This window comes from Podarcis bocagei, assembly GCF_964188305.1.
Source record: "Podarcis bocagei genome assembly, chromosome: 6".
Taxonomy (NCBI): domain Eukaryota; kingdom Metazoa; phylum Chordata; class Lepidosauria; order Squamata; family Lacertidae; genus Podarcis; species Podarcis bocagei.
In genome coordinates, this window is record NC_138130.1 from 32922138 (window position 1) to 32945502 (window position 23365).

The 23365-nt window shown below is 44.8% G+C and overlaps 1 protein-coding gene and 1 long non-coding RNA gene across 4 annotated transcripts in view; one reads left to right on the forward strand and one right to left on the reverse strand.

Annotated features, from left to right (window-relative positions):
- The window catches only part of LOC308588902, a 74854-nt gene extending 65423 nt beyond the window's left edge, over window positions 1-9431 (forward strand). The window contains exon 3 of the long non-coding RNA XR_014008972.1: window positions 8515-9431. This is a non-coding gene — a long non-coding RNA (uncharacterized lncRNA). The remainder of the gene's footprint in view (window positions 1-8514) is intronic.
- ATP10A (ATPase phospholipid transporting 10A (putative)) overlaps window positions 1-23365 on the reverse strand; it is a 148088-nt gene that overhangs the window by 19661 nt on the left and 105062 nt on the right. For all 3 annotated transcript variants that reach the window (XM_081197537.1, XM_081197536.1, XM_081197535.1), the window contains exons 8-15: window positions 22859-23111; window positions 14467-14684; window positions 10641-10835; window positions 7710-8271; window positions 5764-5867; window positions 5369-5495; window positions 4049-4233; window positions 2985-3309 (exon numbers count right to left, since the gene is read on the reverse strand). In XM_081197537.1, coding sequence (XP_081053663.1) covers window positions 2985-3309; window positions 4049-4233; window positions 5369-5495; window positions 5764-5867; window positions 7710-8271; window positions 10641-10835; window positions 14467-14684; window positions 22859-23111 — 1969 coding nt within the window. The remainder of the gene's footprint in view (window positions 1-2984; window positions 3310-4048; window positions 4234-5368; window positions 5496-5763; window positions 5868-7709; window positions 8272-10640; window positions 10836-14466; window positions 14685-22858; window positions 23112-23365) is intronic.

Here is a 23365-nt window from a genome sequence, read left to right on the forward strand (position 1 = left end):
AGAAAGCCAGAAATAATAGGCAAGCACAGGCTCTATTGAGCTTTATCTTTTAATAAGACTGTCAAAGCAGATGGACTTGTCCTTTTTCTCATTGTTCTGAAGCACTGCTGCTGACCTTATAGCATTATCTTTCTCAAAAATAATGCAAAACATGCTTCAGACCTTTGCTCCTCTATCTCCCCGCAATAATCATATACCTAAAAGGGTATTTCTTTTCGGGGGCAGAAGCGCTGAAGGGAAATGCATGCAAAAACCATCTCCATTGTCTGTTTCCTCTCTAAAGCTAAAGCAATTAGATTTGCGAGGATAGTGCTCCTTCTCTCACAACCCAGGTTTCTCATTGCATTAGTCTGTGTAATTTTCAGATCTCTGCTCGTGAAACCAAAGTGCAATTTATGCTAGTGGGTGTTTCCAGAGAAGCCTGGCCCTTGAACATAAGCTATGGGGATCGGAGGGATGGCTGGTCGGAAAGAAAGCCTAGGCGCCCTCCCCACTTCAGTCACAGTGCTGCAAACAGGTGCCAGTCGGATATACGGAGCTCGAAAACTCTGCCCTGTTCTGTAAAGAAAACCCACTCAGGCCCAGCCCTGCCATTAGGCAGAGTGAGCCTCAGGCAGCAGATGCTGGGGGGGGGGGGCAGATTCTAGGTGTTGGGAAGATGGATGAGTGCCCTATACAGTGGTGCCTCGCAAGACGAAAAGAATCCGTTCTGTGATTCTCTTCGTCTAGCGGTTTTTTCGTCTTGCGAAGCAAGCCCATTGACGGATTAGCGGATTAGCGCTATTAGTGGCTTATCGGATCAGCTGATAAGCGGCTTAGAAAAGGGGGGGGGGAAGGAAAACCCCCCCGCAGGAACTCGCAAGACATTTTCGTCTTGCGAAGCAAGCCCATTGATGGATTAGCGGATTAGCGCTATTAGCGGCTTTTAGTGGCTTATCGGATCAGCTGATAAGCGGCTTAGCGGCTTAGAAAAAGGGGGGGGGAGGAAAAAAACCCCGCAGGAACACGCAAGACATTTTCGTCTTGTGAAGCAAGCCCATAGGAGATTCGTTTTGCGAAGCACCTCCAAAACGGAAAACTCTTTTGTCTAGCGAGTTTTCCGTCTTGCGAGGCATTCGTCTTGCGGGGCACCACTGTATCCTGCACCGCCAAGTTAGGCCGCTGTTCTTAAGTATGGTGGACAGCACTGCCCGGTCACCAGCTTCAAAGTAAGGTTCATCTGCCAGTCTGGTTGGCTTTTGTATGTGGAATGGGAAGGAGGGCGCCATCTTGTCCTTTGCCTCAGGCAGAAAACGCTCTGGGGATGCCTCGTCTATGCACAAGAAATACCTTGCAGTTTTCACCCTTCGAAAGGAATAACCGTTCCCACAAGATTGGAGGGAAAATGCCTTCTTCCAGAACCCTCAGGATCATGCCAAGAATAGCGATCTAACGCACTTGGCGAGTAATACATGGCGGTGAAGTAGTGGAAAAACAAAAGAGTTTTCCTCAGTTCCAGAGGCTGAAAGGCAGGCTGAGATTGATGAGGGAGCACCAAATGTTCCCAAGGAAATCATACTTTTTTGTGGTTTCTCCCTGATGAATTACAGAGACATGTCAACAGCACCCTGGTGTGAAATGAGGACTGGGAGAGGGAGAGGGAATCTTGAATAACTTTCCAAAATGTCTAATGAAACACAGTTTGGGACCCCACACTAAGGGGTGGGAGTTAAAGACTCCAATTCCTCTTGGCAAAGGAGGGAGAAGGGTTGTTAGGCCTACGTGGCCCCCATCCTGCTCTGCCTTCTGCAAGATAGGAGATAATATAATAATAATAATAATAATAATAATAATAATAATAATAATAATAATAATAATAATAATAATAACAATAATAATAATAATTTATTATTTATACCCCGCCCATCTGTCTGGGTCTCCCCAGCCACTCTGGGCGGCTTCCATAAAAACCAAAAATACAATAAAATATCACACGTTAAAAACTTCCCTGAACAGGGCTGCCTTAAAATGTCTCCTGAATGTCAGGTAGTTGTTTATCGCTTTGACATCTGCTGGAAGGGCGTTCCACAGGGCGGGCGCCACTACCGAGAAGGCCCTCTGCCTGGTTCCCTGTAGCTTTGCTTCTCGCAATGAGGGAACCGCCAGAAGGCCCTCGGCGCTGGACCTCAGCGTCCGGGCAGAATGATGGGGGTGGAGACGCTCCTTCAGGTATACTGGACCGAGGCCATTTAGGGCTTTAAAGGTCAGCACCAACACTTTGAATTGTGCTCGGAAACGTACTGGGAGCCAATGCAGGTCTTTCAAGACCGGTGTTATATGGTCTCACCCAACCCCCTCCTTCATCCTTCCCTGCACAGGAAGTTGTGAGACGGTAAGGGCAGGACTTTGGGTCAGGCGCCCAGTGTCCTGCCAAGCAGTGTGGGCAGCAGGATTCCCCAATACAACAGGGCTAGCTTCTTGCCATGTTCTGAACTTAGCAAAGGAAAATGCACTACCACCTCAAGTGGGGAGGGTGCCTGAGACCAGTAAGTCCAAAATGGCTCAGGAAGGTCTAAAATCCATGCAATCGATTTCAATTTTGTATGACCCACCCTCCCGCCGACCCCCAAATTGGCAAATATCATTTCCCCACAAAAGCTGCCTTCTCTGTTTTAATCTGTCTACCATCTCCTTCATATCTTGTTGTCCTTCGCAAGTGCCCTAAAAGCTTGCGGCAGCTTATGCATTGCTCTGAACAAAGAAGTGATCTCTGCTGTAAAAATTACATTCATTTCTCCACTGGTTTTTGCTTCTGGCTCCACCAAAGCCATGTGGCTCCTGGAAGTTTGCCCACAAGAAATGCAAGGAAGGGAAGGAAACATTTCGCGCTAGAAAATGTTCCCCACTTCCACTTAAAATGAAAGAGCGATAGCTCTGGCTGAAAGAAAGAAAATGTCTTGCCTTTGTGTTTGTTTGCTAATCAGACTGAAAGCCAAGGTACTTGCCTATTGCCAAAGTCATTGTTTTGAGTTTGTCTCTGACCAGTTTCACAACCATCCCCTTCTGAATTGGGGTCGAGCGGCAACACAGCAGAGAGCGGCACCTCCTGGCTAGCGAAAGGAATTTGTCCTGCAGGCCTTTGTCGAGGGCATAAGCCAAGGTCCTTCCGTCAACCACCAAGCCCAAGTTGGGATGCGCCAAGGCTGATGGCGGCACATAGAGAGGGGTGAACTTCACTTGCGAGTTCCCGGTAGGTTTTTCAGCCACTTCGTTCGAACATTTAGACTCGATGCGTTTCAAGTGTTGCTCCAGCAATGTAGCACACATTTCCTAGAATAAAAGACAACAAAAAATTGAGTGTGTGGAGTTAGAGCGAGAAGAAAAAAGAGGCAAGCTCTGGGTTTTGCTCCATGATCTCGATTTGCTTTACTTGAGAAATTCCTAATTTCTTTAAATCAGTGTTATCCAAAGCAACATATAAATGAAAACCATCAGAATAAGAACAGCCACTCAGAAGGATGGGAGGAGGGGGTGAGGGAGAGAATGGAAGATTAAAAAAGAAAACAGAATTAGAACTTTGCAGAAGAGCTTCCATATGCAATGGTCATCTTTGTTGGGAGGTTTTTAAGCAGAGGTTGGATGGCCACCTCTCCTGGATACTTTAGCTGAGATTCCTGCAATGCAGGGCGGGTTAGACTAGATGACCGCCAGGTCCCTTTCAACTCTATAATTCTGTGATTCATAATCAAGCACATCCCTTTGGGACATTTTACCTCCAGGCCAGGTTTGCACAACTTGCAAGCTGAACACAGCCAATCACACATTTAATGTGGCCTAACATATGGAGGACAATCACTGCAGCAAAAAATGAGGTTTATCAAGCCTTCCCAGGGCGGGGTGGCATCCATGCATGGCTGGAAGGCTGTGCTTGGCTTGGTAGCTCACATATTATGCAGGAATGTCTAGGTATACATGTTCAGGAAGCCTCCAGCCTGGGCAGACATGCTATGAAAGGCTGAGAGCCCACTAGATTTACAAGGCCCAGTACTGCACGGCAGTGTCACCATACCGGCGAATCGGCATTCAAGGTGATGATTTCTTCGTCGTGGTCCAATAGCTTGCAAGCATAAGCAATATTAACAGCTGTTTCTTGTTTGTCTCCAGTTAGAACCCAGATCTGCAGCCCGGCTTTACGCAGGTTTGCAATGGTTTCTGGGACTCCGTCCTGTAAACGATCCTCAATGCCCGTCGCACCTACGACACAAAGCAAACGGAAGCAAAAATAAAACCAGGACTTTAAATAGATTACCACACACACTTAACCTTGTGCGTTCGGGGGCTGGGAGAGCGGCGGTGCCACCCCTACACCACCATAGGGACTGCCGCTGCAGTGGATTCTTCCGGTAAGGAAAGAGGAAGGGATGAATCATCACCAAAGAAGACTAGATAAGTAAGATAATATACTATGCAGAACTGGGAAATTTAAGAGAATCTAATGATGAGTGTTTTATGGAAGAATGGATGCCTTTTTCGGACCACGTGAAGAAATATTATAGTGTGATGAACTTGCGAGGTAGGATTTGAGCTATGAACAACAGAAGTAATTATATAATATTGTGGTTATGATTTAATAGATAGAAGACAGGGCAGAAGGGGAGAAACAACAACTCCATGGAAAAGGGGGCGGGAAGTCGACAAAAATAAAAGACAAAATTGTGTTTTGATTGTATATGTCAAAAATGTTGAAATTTAACAAAGTATAATTAAAAGAAAAAGAAAGAGGAGGGGATTTTTGCAGTTCCTCTCTCCCCGTGAAGCTCTCATTGACCCTTAAAAAGCATGTTGATGGATCCTACGGAACAAGGTGAAAGGTGGTTGTCAACGGAGTTAACAGAGGCACTGACTGGCTCAAAAGCTGTTCTGTGACTGTGAGGGCTCTATTTGAATTCCCCCTTTACAGTCATACCTTGGGTTGCGAACGCCGTGGGTTGTGCGTTTTCGGGTTACGGACTGTGCTGAACCCGGAAGTACCAGAACGGGTTACTTCCGGATTTCGGCGCTCGCACAGAAGTGCTAAATTGTGATTTGCGCATAAGCGCCAAAGCGCGTCAGGTGTGTGTGCAGACGCGGCACTGTGGGTTGCGAATGCTGCGGGTTGCGAACGTGCCTCCCACACGGATCATGTTTGCAACCCGAGGTATGACTGTATTATGTGGGACTAGGTGGACTAGGAAAATCGAAAGCGCAATCAGGTGTTCCAGAATATGCTGCATCCATGTCAGCTGATATACCACCTGACTGCAAGTAATTCCAGAGATTAATGGCAACCACTGAGAGAATGCTTCTCAAGTTCACCCTCTCAATGCCTTTCTTTTCTGCTTGCTGTTACCTAGAAGATGCAAATCAGTCTCTATCCGAACGGCCGACTGGAACAGCAGCTCTTCCCGGTTGTCGATGGAAGATTCGGCTTCAATGTGACTTTTCAACCAGCAGGAATAGTCTTCCTTGCTCAGGACCTGTTGAGGAAGGAAATAGGGAGGGAGGGAGGCAAGGAGGAGGAACATTCACATCAAAGGAACATAAAAGGCCACGGACCAGCACAGAGACACCGGATGAATAACCCCATGGTTTCAGTAGGTTTGAAAATACCTCATGCTGTGTGTGTGTGTGTGTGTGTGTGTGTATGTATGTATATATATGTATATATATATAAAATAACAACCCCCTCCCCATATATGTGAGATACACCCCCCCAAATGAATTTAGGACATTTCAGGCACTTACTTTCTTTGCAATGCACAAAGTTCTCAGCCCATCAGCAGCATAAAGATTAAGAAAATTCTGAGTTTTGCTTCGGATTTTCTTTTGATGTCTGTCTCTAGGGTCATCTGGAAATGATTTTTTTTTAAAAAAGCAAAACACTTAAAAATTATTAAATACCAGTAATTTGGTAGTCTAAAAATGAACAATCCTTTTCTCTCTCTCATGGCTGGAAAGAAAAGCCATATATATAATAGCAACACTAGTATTCCCCCGGGAAACCCCAAATCTTCCTGCTCAAAGACCATTATTTTGTGTATGCCACATAGTTTTTCTCTTATTTAAAAATGTGCCAGAGAGTCTTGTATTATTATTTTTTAATGTTTACTTTCTGTTCAGTTGCTTGCATTGATATAGCTACAGGTGTATCATTTATTCCATGAGAAGGACATGTCTGTCCTACTTTATTGGTTGCAATCCTATTTCTACAAGATGAGCTGTGCTGGGTTGCACTAATGTAGCTCACTATAGGGGGGAATCAAAGAGATGGAACTAGGGTGGTACATAGACAATGGGCTTCAGATGCCACCAAGACCATGTACCTATGGAATGTTTTGATTTTCTGGACAATACTGGAGTTTTATGAACTTTGCTTCTAAGCTTTGAGGTTGGTTTGGGTTTTTTTTGTTAAGGAAAAGTAGGTAGAAGAGATGATAACAAGGGGAGGAACAGAAAGAAATGCAGTGATATGGATTTGGAGTTTTGAGCCTTCATCGCATAGCATCAACTTTAGCCTGGTTGCTTTGCTGAATTTGTTAATACTTATGCTGGGTGGCATTTTGTTATTTTTAGATGTATTACTTAAATTATCTCTGGTGAGCCATCAGAGGTCTTCACAAAATGGAGTAGAAACCATCTCTCTCTCTCTCTCTCTCTCTCTATATATATATAGATAGATAGATAGATAGATAGATAGACAGAAAAAGGAGGGCTAAAACTTGTTTCTGTGGCAAATAATCCTCCATTTCCCAGGATTCTCTAACCTAAGCCAATTACAATATTCAGTTCCGTGTTGTTACTGAATAAATGAGCATTATAAATTGTTCATATTTTAAATTGTAATAATAAGACGTGATTGCATTTGTCACCACATATTTCTTGAACTAGAGCTCTCTTTCAGCTAGCAAGAAACAGACATTCCGAAGCAAGTTTTTTTAGGCTGCAAGATCTAAGTAGCATATCCGAATAGGGAAGGTTACTTTTGGTGCTAGAATGACAAACAGTTCTTAATTCTGTGGTCCTAGTCTAACTTATGTATGTGAAGGACAAAAAGTCCAAGCTTGCATGTTTGTTTATTTTATTAAACAAATAATGCAGAATGAAAACGATTTCACGGCAATTTGCTCTAGTGTTTTCCAGTAAGATTAAGTTAATTATGGTAAGAAATTTATGCTGAAACCAACATTTGCTGTCAGACTAAAGGACTGAAGTTCACGGATCCACAAGTTGCAAATGTGTCAAAGAAAACAATCCAATTTGACTAGCAAATCCGAAGTACAGAGTTCATTTCAGCCTCATATTTTATTGGCGACATCAAAGCATTGACTACAGAACATCGCCACTTTTTATTGATTTCAGATCCCCCCTGCTTAAGTGCAGAACACAAATCTTTGCAAATGGACAGGAAAAACTGCTCCAAATATGAAAATTCTGGAAAAAAATAACCCAGCACAATACATTGAATACTAGAGCAAGTGAAAGCTGATCCATTTTTAGATTTGTTCAGCCAAAGGGCTGATACCTCACTGTCAGGTTGCTGCTTCTAAAGAGATCATAAAGACGGAAGATGCTACGAACATAGTTCCTCAAAAAAAATTACAGCAGGGCACAAATCTATCTGTGTCGTGGCAGAGAAAGTCAGCCCTAAGCTGTTATGCTTTTTTCCATAACCTGAGAGGGGAAGTTTGTACCTGAAGAGCAGGGCAGAAGGAGATCCATGATAGCCGAATCCGCTCCTTTAGTGTAAACATTGATCTCATCGGTGAGAGGATGCCTGACCACCACAGACATCCGTTTCCGGATGGAGTCGAAGCCCAGAATGTGCAAGAGCTCAAAGGTCAGTTTCCCCAGGTGAGGCAGCTCTATAGAGACCTGGTCAGGAAGCCTACCAACCAAAGCGCAGTCGTAGGCTCTTGCCGCATAGACAAGGGCGGCTTCGTCTGGGCTCTCTGCCTCGTAGCGTAGTTCACCCTCTCTCGGCCCATTGCCCAGTGTCCATTTGGGCTGCTGGGAACTGTAGCTATTGTTATTCACCTGGGCAGAGTTAGCTAGCTTTTCTTCTTCGTTGAGTAAAGTGCTTTCCGTGGATGCGGATGAAATCATGCTGGAACCAGCTCGCTGTGTCGATTTGCTGGTGGCCAGGCTGGATGAGCTGCTGTTGTTGGAGCCGGACGTCAGGCGGCTGGGCGTGAGTTTCCGAATGAAGTCCTCAATGGTCTTGACAGGAGACTTCAGCTCAAATCTGATCCGAACCTTAAGAAACAAGGACCAAAAATGATGTACAGATGGTATTTAACTCCTGGTAAATTAGCAAAAATGTATAAAACATGCTCAAATGTATGCTGGAAATGTAAGGAAAAAGAAGGCACCTTTTATCATATGTGGTGGAATTGTAAGGTAGTAAAAGGATTTTGGGAAATGCTATATAACGAGTTGAAAAAATGTTTTAAATAACCTTTGTTAAAAAGCCTGAAGCCTTCCTTTTAGGAATTCTAGGTGCTGAAATCCCAAAGGAGCAGAAAAGACTATTTATGTATGCAACCACGGCTGCACAGATGTTACTCACCCAGAAATGGAAAGAAGATAAAGTTTCTACCAGAGAAGAATGGCTGATGAAGTTAATGGACTATGCTGAAATGGCTAAAATGACCGGAAGTGTCAGAAATAAATTTCAATAAGGAATGAGGAAAATTTATAACTTATCTTAAAGACCATTGTAAACAGTTAAAATTGTTAGTAGGATTGGAATATCACTTGTAGTTTAAGGTTGATTCGGGATATAAAGGAAGAGGTAAAGGGTTTGGATTTTTATAAAAGATGCGGAATTGATTAATAATAGGACCCACTAAAGGGGAGGGTGGAAGCCCAGGAGATTCCTCGGAATCTTGTTTTTATGATTTATGTTTGATATATTTCTGTAAAATTTTAAGTTGAAAAACCAAATAAATAAATTTAGAAAAAGAAACAAGGACCAACCACCAAGAAGGGAGACTCGGGTGAGAAATCAGCCTATGTAAATCTGACAGTGCAAATTAATAGAAGCAGAGCACAGCGGATGTTTTGCACACATTTCTGGAGCTAATAAAAGGCTTCCAAAAGCAAAAAATAAAAACAGCGCACAAACAGCAGGCGCAGGAACCTGTGGCCCTCCAGATGTTAGAACTGTAGAGTTGGAAGGGTACCTAAGGACCATCTAGTCCAACCCCCTGCAATGCGGGAATATGCAGCTGTCTCATATGGGGATCGAACCTACAACCTTGGAATTATCAGCACCATGCTCTAACCAACGGCATAAACCGTCACCATTGGCCATGATGGCTGGTGCTGATGGGAGTTGGAGCCCAACAACACTACTGTGATTATATTTAAAAAACCTCAATAGTTGCCCAAGCATCTGCCCCTTTTCATCCTTTCTTGCCCTATCTGACTTTCAAAATAAAAAAATTCCTTCCAGTAGCACCTTAAAGACCAACTAAGTTAGTTCTTGGTATGAGCTTTCGTGTGCATGCACACTTCTTCAGATACACATCTACTATCTGACTTTGACAGTGGAGCCATCAGGAGCAGGCACAAGCCCTAGGCACGAATAACTGTTGTCAGCCACGCGAATCCTTAAATGAGATGTACACAAATATATCGCCTTTCTCCCAATGTAGTATTCTTTGTTTATTTAACAAAATTTGTATGCTGCTAAATAGTTAGAAACAAAACCTCCAAGTGGTTTAAAATCATCCTTGTATTGCCTGAAAAGAAGAAGAATCAGACATTGGTCCCCCCCCCCCATACAGCTCCAGTATAGGGTTCTTTGCAATTAAATTTAATGAGATCAACGCTGTCCTTGACAAAGTCCATGGAAACGGCAGTAAATATGCCTGGGAGGACATGCTCAGGATCAAACTATACTTTTTCAGGAGTCAGAGCCATTATCTCTGCAGGGATTCTTTCAGAGGGAACACGCAGACACACCAAAGTCTGCAGAAGCAGAGTCGCACCTGCCCAAAAACATCTGGTTGGCCACTGTGAGCACAGGATGAGGGCTAGAAGTAGAACAGGATGAGGCCATCAGACTGATCCAGCAGCCTCTTCTTAGGTTTTCACGTCATGGCTTTCAAAAATCTATCCTAAAGCAGGCTTAAGCTGCTTTGCACGGTTTCTCCCCTGTCAGGGAACTGCCATCAGCTCAGAGGCAAGAGGTGGAAGGGCAGCTGTGTTACAGGGAGCCTCCAATCGTGTGAAGCAGCTCTTCCTCCGGTGAGGAGGGAAGTCCCGCCTCCATTGGGGAAGGAAGGCAGGGATCAGAAGATGCTAGAGAGAGCCACAACACCGAGCCTGACTGAGCAAGGCGGAGGGGAGGAAAATCCCCCTTTGCCAGCGCCCTCCCTGCGCAGTCGGTTCGCACGCAGAGAGGGGAGGAGAAGGATGGGGGTCAAATGACTGTTATGCTGGGGAAGGTTTAAGGACCGCCCACTCCCAGATTCTGCTAGCGATTGAGCAGACATGGACTTGAGACGCTCTGCACTGTAAATGTCTTGTACAGATAATAAAGCCTGGAAAAGACTGGTGGGAGTCTTGCCTGTTCACTTTCAAGCAACCATGCCGGCACCTAACATCCCCTAACCTACCTTCTGCCGTGGCTGGTTCGGAGACGTGACAACCACCGTATTGCAAATGGTCAGTGCTATGAAAAAGTCAAAGATGTCAGAGAGTTCGGGGGACAGCTGCGATAACGGTCGGTCGTGGCTCCTCGTGATCTCCAGGTAGCTCGCACACTCGTCGACTTTCTGCAGCAAATGAGGATCTGGCGTGATATCTTTTTCCTGGAATCGAAAGACAGGCAAAGTGAATCCCTTGCAGGCTGGCGCATTTTGAGGGCACCCTTTTCCCAAGTCTCCAGGCTGAGCTTGTTCTGCAGATGTGCTCTGTCAAGCATATCTCTGATCTGTGTCTCTGGAGACAACCCACTTTCTCTCGCCCCACGGAATATCACAACCCAAGCCCTGTGCTTTACAAATACCGTTTTCCAGTATGCAAGGGGGGTGGGATAATCTTCTGAAGCAAAGTAATGACCATTCCTTGTTTACATCGGGGTAGATAACCCTAAGAGTAGCCTGAAAGCAACAATGTTTGACTGTGCACCTGCCAATCATCTTTAGAGAAGTTTTCAGCTAAGATAAGACCGTTGGCAGTATGTGTATTGATTCAAACGCCAATATCTTTTCGCTTCTCCAAAATAAACTGTAATACCCACTAATTCTGAAGCTTGTGTTAGTGCAGTTGTATTGCAGAAAGGGTGAGCAGAAGGTAGGCTGGGGTCAGGCTTCAGGGACTCGATTTCCTCCCCCCCTTTGGTAGGAGATAAACAGAACAAAGCGAAAGGAGTCTATTACTAGTTAGATATTTTAATGAACGCAGGAAGAGAACAAAGAATCCATTCCTAAGGATGAAGGTGCTCCTAATTAAGGGTCCCCCCCTAGTCACCCCCCTCACTTCTGTGTCTTGCAACCTGATCTCACAACCACTGTGCTTTCTGTGCTGTCATCTTATCTGCTCCCCTTGAACTTGGGCTGAGCGGATGAATGCTTTCCAGACAAATTGAGTCTGTTAACTCTCTCTCTCTCCCCCAGTTCTTCTCCTAGCTGTTCACCACCCAGTTCTTCCAACTTCTGTCTTCTGAACTATGTCCCCCTGCAAACCACTGCTCCAAATCTATACTGTCCCACTGCTTCTGGAAAGATTCAGGATCCGGATTGGAAGCAGGGAGAGCCTCCCACCATTCGTCCTCAGTGCAGACCTCCTCAGCACGATCCCTGACAGCTGGGATTTACTGGTAGATTGGTGGGTAAGCAGCAGTAGATCAGCAAGGGCTACCAGCGGCCAGTAATGTCACAACAGCAATGGCCCTAAAGGTAAAGGGACCCCTGACCATTAGGTCCAGTGGTGGCCGACTCTGGTGTTCCGGTGCTCATCTCGCTTTACTGGCCGAGGGAGCCGGTGTACAGCTTCCGGGTCATGTGGCCAGCATGACTAAGCCTCTTCTGCTGAACCAGAGCAGCACACGGAAACACCGTTTACCTTCCCGCCGGAGCGGTACCTATTTATCTACTTGCACTTTGACATGCTTTTGAACTGCTAGGTTGGCAGGAGCAAGCAATGGCCCTAGTGAGGAGTAAACTACAGTTCCCGGACCCTTGGGTGTGGGGGTGTGTGTACTTTATAGGTTTGGTGTGTATGCAGTCAGTAACCATCATAAAAAATCAGGAGAGGCCTGCTCCTTTGTCAAATTACAGTGGTACCTCGGGTTAAGTACTTAATTCGTTCCAGAGGTCCGTTCTTAACCTGAAACTGTTCTTAACCTGAAGCACCACTTTAGCTAATGGGGCCTCCTGCTGCTGTCGCACCGCCGGAGCCCGATTTCTGTTCTCATCCTGAAGCAAAGTTCTTTCCCTGAAGCACTATTTCTGGGTTAGCGGAGTCTGTAACCTGAAGCGTATGTAACCCGAGGTACTACTGTAGTGTCTCAGGACCCTTTCAGGAATCAGTCTCCATGCCAAACACCACTGTTGCTGGCATTTTCTCTTTTATCAGATGCTCTAACCAGGCCTTCCTCCTTCAGACTTTTCTACCTTATGAAAGGACAAAACTTTGTGCATGCTTTTGCAAAGTACAATCCGAAAATTACTCTGCATGTGCCTACCACCAATTGATGCTTCTGTTCCAACTTTTCTGCCTCCTCCCTGTGTCTATCTGGAATCTACTGAGGAATTTGAGGCATTTTAATTCTGCTCCCTCAGCAAAAACCAAACATCAAAGGAGGATACATCAGTGGCTGCGCACAAATTGCATGTGATTTTCTTGCAAAAGTTAGGGATAGCCGCATGATGTCTCTTGCAGCAAAAACAGCTGTAAAATCTGGTGGCACTTTAAAAGACTGGATTGCGACATAAGCTTTCGTGGACTCGGGCATCTGGCAAGGCAGGTTTTCAAATCCACGAGAGCTTATGCCGTAATAAACAGTGTTTAAGGAGCCACAATGCTCTTTGATTATAAAAATGACTGGCCTCCAAAAATTTTTGGGGGCAAGGTGGGGAGGTAACTTGCATAAAACCTGCAGAGTGCATAGCAGGAAACAACGCGTTAGAAAACCGAAACATGAAAGATTCCAACAGAGGTATGAGCAGAGGCCTGCGCAGCTTGTTACTCACAAAGCTGAACACAGGTGTCAGGTGTCACTTTGCTTTTGCGGTTCCCCAAAGGGAACAAAACCAAGAAACGTATTGAGCCTGTGGTGGGATGCAGTGTAGATGACTCATGGTCTGCATTTGCATTGGTAAACCACAAGTTGTACAACCCTATTCTAAGTACAGTGGTACCTCAGGTTACATACGCTTCAGGTTACAGACTCCGCTAACCCAGAAATAGTGCTTCAGGGAAAGAACTTTGCTTCAGGATGAGAACAGAAATCGGGCTCCGGCGGTGCGGCAGCAGCAGGAGGCCCCATTAGCTAAAGTGGTGCTTCAGGTTAAGAACAGTTTCAGGTTAAGTACGGACCTCCGGAACGAAATAAGTACTTAATCTGAGATACCACTGTACAACTAAGGTTCCATCAAAAGTATACATTTAAAGCAGTATCATAGTACTTTAGATTGGTCATGTATTCTCCCAAAGAATCCTGGGAAATATAGTCTGGTTAGGGCAGAGGCTTTCAACCTTTTTGAGGCCACGGCTCGCTTGACCATCTACATTCCTTCTGCAGCACGCCTGTGGGGCTCAGGAGCCCAGTTATGTCACTCAGTCTTTTTCAAACAGCCTCCCTCGTGGAGCGTTCCCTTCGCCTCCTCTCCTCTCTCTTTGAGAGTCCTCTGAGCAGCCACAGCTGCCACCTCTGGTCTCTGAGCTGCCACCCCCTACCCCAAAGAAAGATGCCTCCTCACACTGCCTCACAGAGGCCTGGGAAGCACCTCCTGGCCAGCCCCAGAGGCAACATTTGCCTGGGTACCTTGTAGCAGGGCTGCTGCAACAAACAGCTGTGCAAGCCTTTGGGAGGCAGAGATGCAAGAGGGCATCAGAGGAGGGAGGGAAGGAAAGAGGGACAGAGGCGCCAGTGTTGCCTGTGGCACCCCTGACCATCATTCAAGGCACCCCGGGGGGCCACGGCACACTGGTTAAAAACCACTGGCTTAGGGTGTTGAGTGTTGCTAGGAGACGCCCACTCCTCTCACAGAGCTACGATTCCCAGAGTAGTTTAACAGGAACTCTGGGAACTGCAGCTCAGGGAGGGGAATAGAGGTCTCTCAGCAACCTTTAGACTTCCCAGGATTCTTTGGGGCAAGCCACGGCTGTCTAAAGTGCTATGATACTGCTTTAAATGTATAGTGCAGATGGGGCCTGGATATGGGAAGATTAAAACAATGGTTAGCGGGGAGACCCCAGCATAAAGGGAATACTTACCATGGGGCTACTGAAAGCCGTGTGCTTTGAGAGGATGCTCGCTCTTTTGGCTTCCACTCTGCTCCCCGTGCGCCGATGAGATTTTGTACTCTGGTTCCTGTGGACAACCTTAATGCTCTGGTGACTGCTAATACTATCCCGCTGGGACAATGGCGCCGGTTTAGGGGCAGCTTCTTCATCCTCGGAATCAGCTTCCTGGTACATGGCAATACGTTTTGCTATTGACAAGAAATAACAACAAAATTGGCTTGTGGAAGAAATGCAAAAATGAAATAGGAGTACAGAACAGATAAAAAATGTGTTGGGTAACACTGCCAACACAACCAGTGAGTAACCCCAAAGGCAACGTAACACACAGCCTGGTTTCTCAGAGGATGTGATTTGGAGACAATAGATTGACTTAGAAGCCTGGAAGCCCTACTCCTGAAATGTCTTTTGTCCTGAGGATGCTAAGTCCTCAGTATGGTGCATTCAGTTGTTTAACTCTTTTGGGAATTAGGGACTTGGGCACAATCCCCTCTCATTTGCAGGTATAGGCAGCAGAACAGGCACAGGATTAGACACGCCTGGAAATTGTTCGGTTTGGGATGCCTGGCCGTAGCTGTAGATTTCTTATTCAACAAGTACTGGCTGCAAAGCATGCAGATCAAATTATTTGATAATGGCATTTTAATGCCTTTCAGTAGCTTAAAATTACAAGGATGCCACTAACAGACTATATACAAGTCCTACTTCTGCTCTGGATTTGGCTCTCTAGAACCAACCTGAAATGGAAGAAGACCCCCCCAAAAGAAACATACAATGTGGATAAGTGTATAGCTCGGCTGCAGAGTGTACGTCTTACATATTTAAGGTCCTTGGTTTAATCGCTAGCTTCTCCCGAGAAGGGCTGCAGCTCATTAGGAGCGCATTTGCATTGGAAGCAGAAGGTCGCTGGTTCAATTCCAGGTAGGCCAGGGCCAGAGACTCTCTCCTAGCACCCTGGAGATATGCTGCCAGTTGGTGTAGACAGTATGATGCTAGAGGGACCAATGGTATGAAGTAGCATAAGGCAACTTCTTCTGTTGCAGCTGAAAACATATGGAAAACAGTTGCCAGCCAGTATCTTGGGCAACAGGGACCAATGGCCTGGCGCTGAGTTGATAAAAATACTCATGAAATCAGTTTCTTGTATATGGTGCAGAAGCACTCTACATTCATGTACTTCCAGATAGCCCGGCCGATGCTGATCTAGATGTTGCCGCTAAGCTGCCATGAAAACACTTAGGAGACAATGAAAGCTTTCCCCAAGAGGCCAGAATCCTTCCTGCTGGGGATACGATACAGCAAAATCCCAAAGGAAGCCTTGACGGTCTTTATGTATGCGACTGCAGCAGCAAGGATTCTCTAAGCTCAGAAATGGAAGGAGGGAAGAAGAACACCTTCAAAGGAAGAAGGACTGACGGAAATCTTGGAATATGCAGAGATGGCAAAAACGGACGGTGCTGACGAAAGATACAAATTTAGAATCTCTCAAAGAAAAATGGAAACCATATCTAGTCTATATAAAAAGTCACTTCCTGCATGCGAAGACCACAGCGGGGCTCGAAGTGCAAGAAAACAGCAGAATACATTAAGAAACATGTTACCGATGAGACGGAACCTGAAAGGCGCAATTGCATGTAATCTGGGTTATCAATATTGGTGTTGGGCGAGTGGGAAGTCATTAATTTTGTTGAATAGGAATACAGTTGTTGAGTAATGAATGTAACATTCTATATGGGGAAAAGAATAAAATATTATGAGAGAGAGACTGACTATGATAGCTTCAGTTCAGGATATAACTGGCTTGTGGGAAAATGAGCCCACCAGTATCTAACCTCACAGCTGATGACACATGACCAGGTGGAGATCAGGCTTCAGCTTATGTACCACCATCTCTGACCAAAGGAGGGAAGTGGAGGGGAGGCTACTTGCATCAGGTAGGGAAGTCTGCTTGCACCAGTAGCTGTAATACAGGATGTGGTCCTCCAGATGTTGCTGATTCCAACTCCCATCAGCCACAGCCAGCATGGCCAATCATCAGGGCTAGTGAGAAACATCTGGAGGGCCACAGGTTCTCCATTCCTTCTGTACCAGTTTAGATTATCATCCCTGCTTCCTCAAAAGATTTCTTGTCTGTCTGAGGAACAAAGAGGCTGCTCATTCTTGCCTTCATTCCATCCTCAACAGTGCAGGAAGGAACCAGGACTCTCTGACAAGCTTCCCTCAAAAGTCCCATGCAAACACACCCTACTATGCACTCTGACACCCACGTTTCGTATTATATGGCACTTGCTGGAGAATGAACCATTTTGGTATTACAACGCAACACAGATGAGTCTTAATTGAACATCAACTTTTAATGACTGATATAGACAAAATAATTAGTTATTTAATGCAGTACATGGCTTCCCTCATTTTCTGGCTCAATGTGACAAGGCTATTACATTCTGAAATAGCTCATAAAATCCACCGGAGCCCATTAGAAAACTCCCTTTGCGGTACAGCTTTCCCTAAAGCCACCTACATTATCTGCAGCTCTGCCGGCAAAAGACCAAAAATAAGAATAATAAAATAAAATAAACCAGAAAGAGGCCACCTAGATGATTAAAAGCAAACAAACAAAGACAACTCATCAGGGAAGATTGGGAACTTTGCCGAGAATTTTGTTCACAGGATATTAATTTAAAATCCGTGGCGAAAGAGGAAATGGGAGGTCAGAGTGTAATAAATGCAACACTGCAAATAGCTGTGAATAATGATTTTCAAAAACCTCACTCCACAAAGGCACTTCAAAAAAACTCGTTAAGGACTAAAATAGCTTTAAGTCTGGCAGTTATCTATTTGCGGACTACAATGCCAAGTGGTCAAGCGGATTAAAAGAACTTCCTTAGTGATACATTTGAAATGTCATTTCTTTAAAGGCGATGGCATAACTGCAATGCATTCCAGATAACATTTATGGACCCACATTAATCTGGATCTGCAGCAAAGGCTTTATATTGGAAATCAAATATTAGGGAGACGATGGCAGCGAATTCGCATTGTTTGTATTAAATGGAACAACAATGGCATAGTACTTCTAGGAACAAGATGGATGCTAAGCCTCAACTGGCAGACTAGCTGTGCTGCCGCGAATGAATCCTCAACAGCACAGCTACAATAATAATAATAATAATAATAATAATAATAATAATAATAATAATAATAATAATAATAATTTATTTATACCCCGCCCATCTGGCTGAGTTTCCCCAGCCACTCTGGGCGGCTCCCAATCAAGTATTAAAAACAATACAGCATTAAATATTAAAAACTTCCCTGAACAGGGCTGCCTTCAGATGTCTTTTAAAGATAGGATAGCTATTTATTTCCTTCACATCTGAAGGGAGGGTGTTCCACAGGGCGGGTGCCACTACCAAGAAGGCCCTCTGCCTGGTTCCCTATAACCTCACTTCTCGCAGTGAGGGAACCGTCAGAAGGCTCTCGGAGCTGGACCTCAGTGTCCGGGCAGAACAATGGGGGTGGAGACGCTCCTTCACGTATACAGGACCGAGGCCGTTTAGGGCTTTAAAGGTCAGCACCAACACTTTGAATTGTGCTCGGAAACGTACTGGGAGCCAATGCATTAACAGAGTTGCCAGAGAATATGCCATAGGGAAGGATCAAGTGCATGGTTTGTTGCTGATCCTGGCTCATTCCTTTGCAGCTGTGGTGCACTTGTAAGCCAAGACAACCTTTCCTCAAGCCCTTCTCAAAGAATCTCAATTTTCCCAAATTCATTGATGAAGAATCAGAGATTTCTGAACTGGGTGGTGTGCAATTGTAACAGGTGCTCTGTTCTTTTTACTGGCCTTTGAGTTCTGTTCTGGCCTTGCCAAGTTATTTTTTTACCTGAACAAGGCTCTATTTCTATGTTTAGTGAAGTATGGTTGCCGATGGGTCTCCAGAAGATTGAGTGGATGAGAACAAAAGTATGCCCAGCAGTCAAGAAGGAGGTTTCTACATGTTCTGTAGAGGGAAGTGAGGAGCAGATGGGGCTCGTCAACTTGGGAAGGTAGCCTAGGAGACGAAAACTCTGGTCCTAAACCTCTGCTGCCTTGTGGGATATCTTTGGGAGAAGAAAAACCTAGAGAGTACACCCTATACAAATCTCAAGTGGAGTCCCTAAGATGGTTGGATGCCACCTTGTACACCTCCTTCTGGCAACACCTGCAGCCAAGCTGGTGCTGCACGTATTGCTCTGTTTTCCTTTGGATGATATCAGCAAGGCCAAGAGGGGCAGCCCAGAAACTTAATATACCCTGCCCAGGCTTGAGCCCGGGGGAGGTCACTTGCTGATGCTAATGCAGTGGTTTGAATTCAGTGGGGGACTCTCTGGTCTTGAATGAGGTAACTGTGCCCCTGAAGGACCAGGTGCGCAGCCTGGGAGTCATTTTGGACTCACAGCTGTCCATGGAGGTCAGTCAATTCTGTGTCCTGGGCAGCTGTCTACCAGTTCCACCTGGTACGCTGGCTGAGACCCAACCTGCCCGCAGACTGTCTTGCCAGAGTGGTACATGCTCTGATTATCTCCCGCTTGGAATACTGCAAAGAGCTCTACGTGGGGCTACCTTTGAAGGTGAACAGGAAACTACAACTAATCTAGAATGCGGCAGCTAGACTGGTGACTGGGAGTGGCTGCCAAGACCATACAATACAGGTCCTGAAAGACCTACATTGGCTCCCAGCACATTTCCGAGCACAATCCAAAGTGTTGGTGCTGACCTTTAAAGCCCTAATTGGCCTGCCCAGTATACCTGAAGGAATGTCTCCACCCCTATTGTTCAGTCTGGACACTGAGGTCCAGCTCTGAGGGCCTTCTGGTGGTTCCCTCATTGTGAGAAGTGAGGCTACAGGGAACCAGGCAGAGGGCCTTCTTCGTAGTGGCACCCGCCCTGTGGAACACTCTTCCATCAAATGTCAAGGAAATAAACAATCTGACTTTTAGACGATATCTCAAGGCAGCCCTGTTTAGGGAAGTTTATAATGTTTGATCGTGTTTTTAATATTCTGTTGGGAGCCTCCCAGAATGGCTAGGGCAACCTAGCCAAAAAGGGGGGGTATACAAATAATAAAATTATTATTATTATTCTTACTCATCCCCAGCTGCACACTCCATTGTCTCTCAAGATAGATGGATGCCAACCAGGTTGCCACCTCCTCACTCATGATTCATGTCTACATCTTCCACCCACAACTGTGTGGATTGTAGTGTAATCCTGATGACATATATTCCATCGTGTGTGTCTTCATCAGCCCAGAAAGGTGCAGCTGCTATCTGCAGCAGGGTGGGAGCAACTACTATCATGCCACTCTAGGCATTCTGGACTGAAGAGTGCCCACTGTTTATCCTGCCCGCATCTGGTCCCGTACTAGGAATGGCTTGGCTGCCTTCTGGTTCCTAAGACTGAATCCGCATCCAAGTATAATTTTGCTTTCCTGTTTTCCCCTCCTGGAATGTGCATGCTTGCCGTTAACTATTAAATGCTGAATTTGCACAATCTTACCCACACACCTATATATCATACAATAGATTTTATGCACAGTGCTGAAAGAAAGAAAGAAAATAAGGAAAGAGAAGAAGAGGCTGGGCGATTCAAAGGGACTGCGATTTAATTGACTTCTAGGATAGCAGAGTTAACCAAGTCCCTCTGGGTTTCTATTGTGACCAAAATAAGCAATGTGCAAAGTTTAAAATGCACGGGTGCAAATTTAGAAAGAATAACTGGGGGGGGGGAGGCACTCATAATTAAAAAGGAAGGATAGATTGGGCACTGCCTAAGAAGGAAAAGGGGTACTAATTGTGTAAAATGCCCTCATTTCATTAATGATTTCTGTCATTGGAGAATAAATAGTGACTCTACAAAATGTGTTCAGGATTCCCCCCCCCCCATTTCTTCATTTCATCAGTAGCAATGAATGGATGCCAACTGCAAACAAGTCTTAGGCAAGCTCAGCCAGTTCAAAGTTTGCCGCTTTGTTTATGAAATATAAAGAAACATGTTACACAGAATTACTCCTGCCCTGGACACAAAGTGGTGCTTCAGGTTAAGAACAGTTTCAGGTTAAGAACAGACCTCCGGAACAAATTAAGTACTTAACCCGAGGTACCACTGTATCTATATCTGAAGCCATCACATAAACCCTTTAGTGTAGTTTTGCCTCTTAAGTACTGAGCTGGTGATCACTGTGGAGGCAAGCAGGAATGTATGGCCCAACTGTGCTACAGCCAGACCCTGTTCAGTTTAGACATGCCACAAAAATACTGTGACCTGTTGTACATGCAACACTTTGTGGCTGGTCACTGATATGATTAGATGTCAGAAACAGATGCCGAGTTTCCACAAGAAGACCAAAGAAAGCTGGGTCATTTGGTATGACAACTTTTTCTGCTGTTTTAAGATGCAAAGGGTGTGTTTTTAAGATGCAAATGCTCCTCACATGTATTGCTAAGCTTTTGACACCATGAAAGGCCATTCAATCTGCACTATGACCAACACCACTCAGAACATTAAATTCTCTCTCTGTACTCCGCCCAACTCAAAAGAAGCAATTTCTATGAACCTTACAGTCCATAAGATGCTACGGTGGGACAACTGCCAGTGTCAATATTTTTATTCCTTGACTTCTGGTGTTCTTGGATTAGCCCCAAACAGAAGGCACGTTATTAAGAGCAAAGAGGTATGCGCTGTTCAGAAACACACACACGCAGCAACTTGCGAATAAAGCTCATTTCAATCATTCAACGTTTGTTTGTGTGTCTTCATGGATGTTTCGAGGTGGGGCAGGATGGGTGAGCTCAGCAGGTCAGAGCCTAAGATAGGTTAACCAGCTCAGTGAGACGGCATCTGTTTCTCACGCAGAAAGGTCCCGCCTGAAGCCCTGGAGAAACTGTCGCTAGCCAGTGTAGACAATACTGAAGGAGATGTACCAATGGCCTGACTCGCTTTAAGACAGCTTGCTATGTTCCTAAGGAAGTTGCCCGTCTCTCCTAACCCCAAGCCCTGCAGCCGCCAGCACATGCCAAAAGCCTCTGAGTGGTCTGGTGAGCCATGATGTGAGGGGCTGCTGAAAGACCTGCCTCAAATTAGATGAGGATCTTAAGATAACTTAAGGATGATCATGGGAGGGAAAGGTTCCTCTTTCTCTCTCCCCCCGTGCTCCATCACACATGGTTTGGGGGGACTTCAAACCCCCTGTAGATGCTTTGCGAGGAGCCGAGGTGAGGGCCTGAAACTTTCCTTCCATGAACTCCCTTCATTGAATTATGGCTTTATTGCCACCTGGCCTGGCCTAAGCAGCAGCGCCATGCAAGGCAGATGCTGAAGCCTACTGCTGCGAAGAAAGTTCTGCAAAGTTGTCTTCTTGTTTCAGAGAGAGAAAGAGAGAGAGAGTGAAGAAGAATCTCAGAAACTTTCTCAGAAAAATAAATCATTTAAGAACTACTGGTTCAGCTCTGGCTTACACACCTCAAATCAAGAATCTGGCTTTTAAATAGGGATGGGTAAATCTGTCGATTTTAACTGCCCCCCCCTAATAGATTCTTCTCAATTATTTTTACATTTCTCATGGCGATTCATCAGCATTTCAGTGAAAAGTTCCCTTTGCACATTTTTAAATGCAGTTTTGCCTAATATGCACATTTCCCCAAAGCAATGAATTTTTTTATGTTATTGCTACCAATATGTGCCTCTCTCCATATGAACCTACCTGGACCCAGAGATCATCATCTGAGACCCTTCTTCATAAGAGTTCTGGAGGGTGGCAACATGAGAAAGGGCCTTTTCTGCAGTGGCTCCCCATTTGTGGAATGTTCTCCCCGGGATGTTTGGCTGGCGCCTTCATTATATACCTTTAGGCCCCAGGCAAAAATGTTCTTCTTTAACATCTTATATTCCATTTTAATGTGTTTGTGAGATGGGGGCGGGGAAGAGAGGGCTATTGGTTTGCATTTGTTTTTATCATGTATTTTAAGCTTTTTATTGTACTGAACTGCCCTGAGATCTACAGATGAAGGGCAGAATAATAATAATAATAATAATAATAATAATAATAATAATAATAATAATAATAATAATAATAATGTGTACATGCCTTTAGCTCAGAATATGCATTTCTCTACTCGTTACTTGGCTGCAGAACTGCACTGTAAAATTCAAGTGAGTGTGAATTTCACAACTGAAACCTCTGCGTTTCAGTCTGCTTATTGTTTAGGAAAGTGCAAATTAAATGTTAAATGCAAACTGCACTGAACCTTTCTACCACCCCACCCCATTGATGAGAGCCAATTTTATGTACATTAAATGAAATGAAAATATATCATACTTGCCATTGGCATCGTGGGAGTACTCTACGCCAGAAACAGTGCACCTTCGGAAAACCATTTTATTCTCGGTAAGAGTTCCAGTCTTGTCTGAAAATATATACTGAATCTGACCTAAATCTTCAGTGATATTCAGAGCACGACACTGTAGCTGAAGATCTGTCTCTTCATCAAATAAATCCTTGTCTTGATGAATAAAAAACACCTGACATATTTTAACGATTTCAATGGAGACGTACAAAGAAATGGGAATAAGAACCTGGAATGCATAAAAATAGAGGGTTTTATATATATATATATATAAAATCAAAGCTGGCTGAAAAGATGTGTAATTGAATCAACTTGTGATGAAAATTGCCATCTTGTACTGTACCTTTTTTGTTTTTTGTTTCTAAAAAAGCATTTATATTGTCTGACTTAAAAGCCAACACTGTAAAATTATTAGAGCATCTGCAAAGGTTTACTGTGACAGATTAGGAAAGCGTATGGAGCCGTTGTAGACTTGACATCCAT